Here is a 7,604-nt window from a genome sequence, read left to right on the forward strand (position 1 = left end):
TTCTGTGCCCAGTCTGTGGCAAAGGGGCGTCTGCCGCCCCCCGGCTGCCCCCGCCCCGGCTCCCAGCCCCTGACCTCGCCACCACGCTGCTGTCTCCCCCGGCCCCACAAAGCCCCTTCATCCCCGGGATGCTCATGGGGCTCCGCGTGACGCCCACACCGGCCCGGCGCTGGTGGGAGCCCTTCGATGCCCGTCCGTCTCCCAGCGCCCACCCGGGGGGCTCCGGGACCCCCGGGGTCTGCTGAGGGGCACGGGGCTGCGAGGGGCCGGGGTGGCCCAAGCCCGGCCGCCCAGAGCCCAACGCCACGGCGGGCTGGGGGTGGCAGGGGGCTCCCACCCGCGGCCCCCTGCCCCCACCCGCGACCCCTCTCCCAGCCCCCCCCCAGGGGGGGCTGATGCGGGTGGGGATCCCGCACGGTCCCTGCCGCCCCGGGGGGGGGTTGCCGCGGGGTGCTCGGGGGGGAGTGCGGGGGGGCTGCGGGGTGCTCGAGGGGGGGGTGCGGGGGATCCGCGCAGTGCTCGGGGGGGTGCGGGGGGGCTGCGGGGTGCTCGGGGCGCCGGGGGCGGGTGCGGGGGGGCTGCGGGGTGCTCGGGGCGCTGGGCGTGGGGTGCGGGGGGGCCGTGGGGTGCTCGGGGCGCGGCGGAAAGGCGGACGGGAGGGTGCGGGGGGGCGGGGGGGCGGCGGGAGCGCTCGGAAGTGCGGCCGTGACGCCTCCCCACGCGGGGCCGCTTCCGCTCCCACCCGCGGCGGCGGCGGACGGGCCCGCAGCGGCGGTGAGTGCTGCGGGACGGCGGGGGATCGCGGCCCCCCCCCTCGGTACCCCCCCCCTCCCCGCCGCTTCCCGGGCGGTTCGGCTGCGGGGGGGGGGGGATGGAGCCGCCGCTTCGCCGCGTCGCTTCCCCCCTTCGCTCCCCCCCCCATCACGGGGGGCTCTGCGGATGCGGGGATGCTCCTCGACCCCCCCCCCCCCCCGCTGTCCTCCCTCCCCGCTGCACGGCGTGGGGGGGTCCTTGGCCGTGTCAGTGCCGGTGGCAGCGGGGTGGGGGGGGCATGCGTGGGCCCTCGCCCTCCGCTGCCGGCCGTGGCCTTGCCAGCAGTGCGCGTGGGTCCCCTCCGTGCCCCCCAGAGCAGGACCAGGGGCCGCAGCCGGGGTGGGGGCACCGCGGGTGGGACCCCGTCACCACTGCAGCCCCTGCCCCGCGCCCCGGACCCTGCTGCCTCTGCGCCCGCTTTCCAGGGGCGAGGTGGGGATGCTGGGTGGGTTTGGGACGCTCGGTGGGTTTGGGATGCTGGGTGGGTTTGGGACACTCGGTGGGTTTGGGATGCTCGGTGGGTTTGGGACACTCGGTGGGTTTGGGATGCTGGGTGGGTTTGGGACACTTGGTGGGTTTGGGATGCTCGGTGGGTTTGGGACACTCGGTGGGTCTGGGACACTCGGTGGGTTTGGGACACTTGGTGGGTCTGGGACACTTGGTGGGTCTGGGACGCTCGGTGGGTCTGGGACGCTCGGTGGGTTTGGGATGCTCGGTGGGTCTGGGGCACTGGGTGGGTTTTCCTTCGCATGGTTCTTGTGAGCGTGTCCGTGGTGGGGGAGAGCTGGGAGATCGGCCATCCCTGCTGATGACCCAGCAAGAGGTGCTGGGGTAACCTTCCCACTCCTGGTCCCGTCTGCTCCCAGCCCTGCAGAGAAGGAAGGGCGCAGCCCGCTGGGGTTACTGGAGCCCGCTGGGGTTACTGGTTTGGGCGCTGACAGGGACCAGCCCCAACCCATGGCCCAGCCCAGGGCAGGGGCAGAGTTTGTGTGGAGGAGCCTGGGCAGCTTCACCTCCTTAAATAAATTTTATTGCCGTTGAAAAGCAGCTCCTTCCGAGCAACCCTCCGCCAGCGCGGAATCAATTGCGTCTGCCGCGCGCGCAGGCGCTGCTGGAGCCGAGCGTGCCGGCCGCGTGCCCGCGCCCTGCGCTGCCCTGCGACCGTCCCGAGGGGAAGCCACCGACCCTGACCCCAGCTTCGGTGTCGGGCGAGCAGTCACCCCGGGACGACGCTGCCTGGGGACACGCTGGGAGCAGCGGCGAAGCGCCGGGGAAGGCTGAGCCCGCGGCTTGGGTTCAGCAGCTTTAACGAGAGGCAAATAAAGCGGGAGCGGGTGCGATCTCGCCGCGGCTGGTCAGGGCGCTGGCGGGGCCCCGCGGCCGCGTCACGGCTCCGCGTCTCTCTTGCAGGCAGGAGGCCGGCGAGATGTTCGCTGTCTGCCCGGTCAATGCCCCGTTCGGGCAGCGCCCGGCGCTGGGCACGGCCGTCCCGGGGGCCGGCTGCGGGCACGACTCCAACTCCAACTTCGTGGGAGAGGTGTGCGACAGCAACGAGAACTGGAGCCGGCCAGCGCCGGGGTCCCCGCCGGAGGAGGGCTCCAGCCGGAGCGAAAACACCACAAATCCGTCCGATAATCTGCTGTTATTAACGCAGAGACAGATGGTCCAGGGCCGGCTTGGGGACGCCGCCCCGAACCCGGGCGCCGTGCGGCCGCGTCCCCCCACGCCGGGGCTGCGCAGCCCCCCCGAGGGAGCGGAGGTCGGCGGGGCGGGGGGCCAGAGCACCGCCGAGGAGCTGGCCGGGGGGTGCGGGAAGCCCCCGAGCTCCCCCGTGGAGGACAACGGCTACGCCAGCAGCTCCCTCAGCATCGACAGCCCCGACAGCGGGAGCGCCTGGGACCCCCCCGCCGCTGGCCCCCTCCCCGGGAGCCCACCCCAGCCGGGGGCGGCCGAGCCCGGGACCCTCTTCCCGGCGCTGGCGGAGGCCGTGCAGCACCTCCAGGACAAGGAGCGCTTCAAGGAGCGGGAGAAGGAGAAGCACCACGTCCAGCTGGTGATGTACCGGCGCCTGGCCCTGCTGCGCTGGATCCACGGCCTCCAGCAGAAAGTCCTGGACCAGCAGAACCGGCTGCAGGAGAGCTTCGACACCATCCTGGATAACCGCAAGGAGCTCATCCGCTGCATGCGGCACGGCCCGGCGTGCCCCGCCGGCACCGCCGACCCCAGCCCCTGAGCGATGCCGCGGCGCAGGGCTGGCTGCGGCGTCTCGGCGGGGCTCGCCAGTGCAGAACGCTCGCCGGGCGCCCACCCTGCCCTCCCCATCTCTCTCCAGCCCAGCTCAGAGTCCCCGGAGCATTCATCCCCATTTTCCCTCTGCATGGGAATGAATTTTCTTCTGCACCGCGTCCCGCCGGTCAGGGGGCCGCGGGGCGTCGGGCTGGGCAGACCTCAGGGTTTGCTGAGCCCAGGGTGACCAGGCTCATCTTTTAAATCTAATTCACGGTCCTGTGTCTGAGCTGGGTGAAGTTCTTCAGCGCGTGCGGGGGCACAGCACCAGCCCACCTCGCCCCGGCACGGCACCCGCGGCGGCGTGACCGCATGGCAGCTGCCCGGCCTCCGTGAGACGCGGCTGGTGCTGCGGGTGCTGAGCTCTGCTCGGACTCGCCCCCGCGCACCGCCTGATGAAGCACGTGTGGAAGCTTTGCAGATAAGATCTAAACTCATGCAGAGAGAGGAGGGAGAGAGAACAAAAAAAAATCGTTCTGAATAGTGACCTCAGAATGCTTAAAAATAAATTGGTGTCAACTGATTCAAGCCCAATATGTTTTTTTTAGTTTCAGTATTAGAGAAGAGTTAATTTAGACTTTTCCTCCCGCCAGTGTGTGTGCGCACATCCGTCTGTCGCGGGAGGTGCCGGGACACGGTGCGTGAGCAGGAAGCTGCTTGCGAAGTTGTGCTGTCGGTGTTTGTGTTCATTTATCATTTGAAAGCAAAGAGAACATTTTCTCCTGATCTACATTTTATCCCGTGCCGAATACGAAGAGCAGTCGTCTTAAATCGAGATTAAAAAGGAGATGCTGTGTTTGCTTGCTGTACTTCACGAAGTGTTGATGTGACATCTGTCCTGCTGAGGTTGCTGGCGTGGAAGGAGCGGCAGCGGGGCGGCTTGGCTGCGCGCCGAGGGCTCGGCCCGGGGGGGACCGCGCTCCCCGTCCTGCCCGGCGTCGCTGGGCTGAGCCAGGCACAGAGGAGGGTGATGGGAGGTTCTGGAGTTGCTGCGTCCCCCCCAGCCAAGCTTCCTCCTGCGGAGCTGAGAGGTGGCCGTGACTTCGCCGGGATCCCGCTCTGCTGCCGGGGTGCGGCGCCCGGACGGGGAGATCCCGGCTTCCACCGACCGCCAGACGCTCCGGCACTGCCGATGACCGACCACGGCCGGGGGCTGCTGCAGACGGGGGGGTCCGCAGAGCTCTGCTGCTGGGAAGGACGTGGTGGGGGTGATGGCCACGCTCGGCCCCGGCGCTGGGGCTGGAGGACTCCGGCCGCGTCCCTGCGAGGCTGGCACTGCTCGGCTGCCGGCCGCCCTCCCGCTCGCTCGTGCCCAGCGCCTGCTGCCCGTGTCCCATCCCAGCCGTGTCATCGTGGGCACGCTGCACGCCTGAATAAAAGCCTTGGAGGCGAAAGAGCCGAGCCCCGCGTGGATTTGTTCCCCTGTCGCCCTTCCCAAGCCGGCCAGGCGCAGGAGCCGGGGTGGGCGGCAGGTCGAGGGCACGGGTCTGGGCACCGTCCCTGCGTCCCTGGGCACCGACACCGGCCCTTCACTCCTGCTCAATTTAAAGCCTTTTTGCTTTGAAAACCCCAAGCGCGACGCCAGTCCCGTCCCTCCCCGAGGCCGTGGGGCGGTGGGTGGCGGGGAGCCGGCGCTGGGGTGCGGCGCGGGTGCAGGGGTTGCCCCCTGCCCTGGCAGAGCCTGGCGTGAAGCAGGGGGTCCGCGTTCCCCCCTGCCCGGCGGATGGGAGGGCTGGGAGGCAGCGCCGGGCAGATGGGGAGGGCAGATAAAAACACCTGAGTGCTGACCCGAAGGTGACTTTGCCTCAGGCCTTGCCGAGATTAACTAGAGATGAAAAACCGAAGCTGTAGCAGGTCTTTGAACCTTCCTTCACCTTTCCCCCCCCCCCCGCCGCCCCCTTTCCTGCTTCTCCTTTGCAGCCTCTGGGCGCGTGGGAATGGCGGGGTGCGACAGCCCCTTGTACAGGCACGGGGCTGGGTTAGCAATCCAGGCAGGGCAGAGCGGCTGCGTTTTTCTGTCCGTGTACGTGCCCTGCGGCTGGGGCTACCAGGTTTGTCCCCAGGTTTGTCCCCAGCCCTCGGCAGGTCCCGTAGGGCAGGCGTGAGCTCGCCCTTATGGCCGATTCCACCTGGGCTGCTGCCGCTGCGCACGCTCCGGGGGGCTTCGGGGAAGACGAGACCTCCCAGCCCCGCAGAGAGACCCAGCGATTCTGTTTATCTTGGTCAAATGCTTTACACAAATAATTATTTCCAAGGTAAATATTGTGAAAATCTGGATTATTTGCTCAAGAAATGAAAGAATAACTGCGGGAGCACATCAAAGTGGTGGCTCTGCCCCGCAAGCAAGAGCCTTCCTCCTCGGTTATTGGGAGCCCCGGTGCCCCCGGAGCGGGTTTGCGATGGCCAGTGCTGATTTGCAAAATCAACTTCAGACAGAGTTTTTTCCACCCCCAGCTCCGGTGCCCAAATGAGATTTGGGAATTAATTAAAAACCCGACCAACTGCAGGGGGAAAAACAACAAACTGCAAGGCTGAGCCCGTGCCAGCTTGGTGGGAGCCGGGACCCGGCTCTGCCCCCGGGCACTCGCACCCGGGAGGCTGGAACCCCGCGAACCCCCCTGCACCCAGCGCTCAGCTCCCTGCATGGGTGCGGATCCAGCCCCGCGCAGGATGGGTGCAACGGGCGGGCACCAGCTCGGGGCTGGGGACGGGGATGCGCCCGAGGACCCCGCCGGGGACGTCGCCATCCTGGGGGTTTCGTCCTCGGTAAATGCGGGGCTGGATCCCCAGCTCGCAGATGGGTAACGCGGCTCTCGGGGGCTCGGAGGAGACGCTCCGGCTTCAAAACCTGCCCAGGTCGGTGGGAAGGCTGAGCGTGGCCAGCGGGGTCTGGATCGGGCCCTCGCATGGGAGCCACGCGGGGCTGCGGCGCGCACGTCACCGCTCCCCGGCACACGGGGCAAGGCGAGCTGCGGACCCCGGGGCAGGGAGCTTGGGTTTCCACGCGCAGCAGACAGGGCCCTTTGTTTTTAAGGTCCCCTCTGAAAGTTTATTGTTATTATTATATTAAATCCCTGTAACACTGGACTGGTTTTACTGCACAAAGCAAGAATTGGCAAATGTTGCCTTTGAAAGTTGAAATAATAGCATTTAAAAAAAAACAACAAGTATTTGGGAAGCTTTGGAGGGAAATATTTTACCTTGTAATTTGAATCCGTTCGAACTCTTTCCAGTATTTTGTGGGCTTAAAGAAAAAGTCTTTTAAAATAAAATTGAATGATGTGATAACTGATACCATGAAAGTACAAAAGAAAATTAATCATCTCAGGCTATTAACATCCAGAGATCCAGACTGGGACGCGCTTAAAGCACCCCGGGATCCCCCGCTTGTTGTGTCTTGGAGACTTCCAGGTCCCACGCGTTGGGTTTACAGCGGGAAAAGGGCTTTCCTTTGCTCTGCGCTGGCAGCGTGAGCCCGGCCGGGGCTGCTCCCCTCGCCCCAAACGCCGCACCCAGGCAGCACCCAGCGCTGCGAGGGGCTCCGCACCCCTGGGCAGCCCTGGGGTCCCACCGCCGCCGTCCCTCCCCGGTGCACGGTGCAGCAAGGCTGCCCGCAGGGATGATCTCAGCCCTTATAGGATCCATATGTGCTGCCGTGCCGCGAGCACCTGCCCGCTGCCTGGGAGGTCTGGGAGGGCGGCGGGGAGCAGAGGGGCTCAGCCGTCCCGCCTGCGGGCATCGGGGCCAGGCGCCTGAGAGCCTTTCCCATGCAGCCCCTTCCTGGCACGGAGCGGCACGGATGCTGCAGCCCCCTCCGGACAGCTGGGGAGCATGGACTGGGGAGGTGACAGGGCAAAGGAGGGGGTCCGGGGCCAGGGCAGGGATCGGAGGGGACCTGCCCTGTCCTGCCTGGTGAGCATCGCCCGTGGGATGGCCTGGAGAGAGCTCTGGTCACAGGATGCCTTTGCTGCTCCTGCCTCTGAGCCGAGAGACGCTCTTTGCCCAGCCAGGCTTTGTCTTCCCGCAGCCCTGGGTACGTGGCACCGAGTGGTGGGCACCCACCAGCCTCGGTGCATCCCTCCTCTTCCAGCAGCACCCGCTGGGACAGAGCCCCAGCTGCCGGAGCTGGCCCTGCAGCGCCTGGGGACCGTCCCAGAGCGATGCCGAAGCCGTCCCGCAGCCCTGTGCCCGGGAGCCATCGCCTTTTCTCCCTCAGCTGGCGATGAGCCGGGTCCGGCGCTGGCAGAGGTCACCCTACCCTGGGTGCTCCGCTGCATGGCTGAACCACGACTCACGGGATTTTTTCAGGCTGTTCTCACTCCCTCGTATTTCATATTTCATTTTAAATGTGTTACATTGGCAGTGTCAACACAGCCACCTCAGCCTCCTGCTTGAAACAGGGCAAAGCAGCGCGGATGCTGAGAGCTGGGGGTGGAGGGGGGCTGCGGGCGGGTGTGGGGAGTGTTGGGGTCTTCCCCCCCCTCCCCGCGCTGCTAACACGTCCG

General features: G+C 67.0%; 1 protein-coding gene across 1 annotated transcript; it reads left to right on the plus strand.

Annotated features, from left to right (window-relative positions):
- Window positions 1-714: 714 nt before the first annotated feature.
- C17H1orf216 (chromosome 17 C1orf216 homolog) lies at window positions 715-3,622 on the plus strand. The gene is made up of 2 exons (XM_075438161.1): window positions 715-774; window positions 2,224-3,622. Exon 2 carries the CDS (start codon window positions 2,240-2,242, stop codon window positions 3,044-3,046), a length of 807 nt encoding a protein of 268 aa, XP_075294276.1. The 5' UTR covers window positions 715-774; window positions 2,224-2,239; the 3' UTR covers window positions 3,047-3,622.
- The last annotated feature ends 3,982 nt before the right edge of the window (window positions 3,623-7,604 follow it).

Source organism: Opisthocomus hoazin, chromosome 17, assembly GCF_030867145.1.
Source record: "Opisthocomus hoazin isolate bOpiHoa1 chromosome 17, bOpiHoa1.hap1, whole genome shotgun sequence".
NCBI lineage: Eukaryota > Metazoa > Chordata > Aves > Opisthocomiformes > Opisthocomidae > Opisthocomus > Opisthocomus hoazin.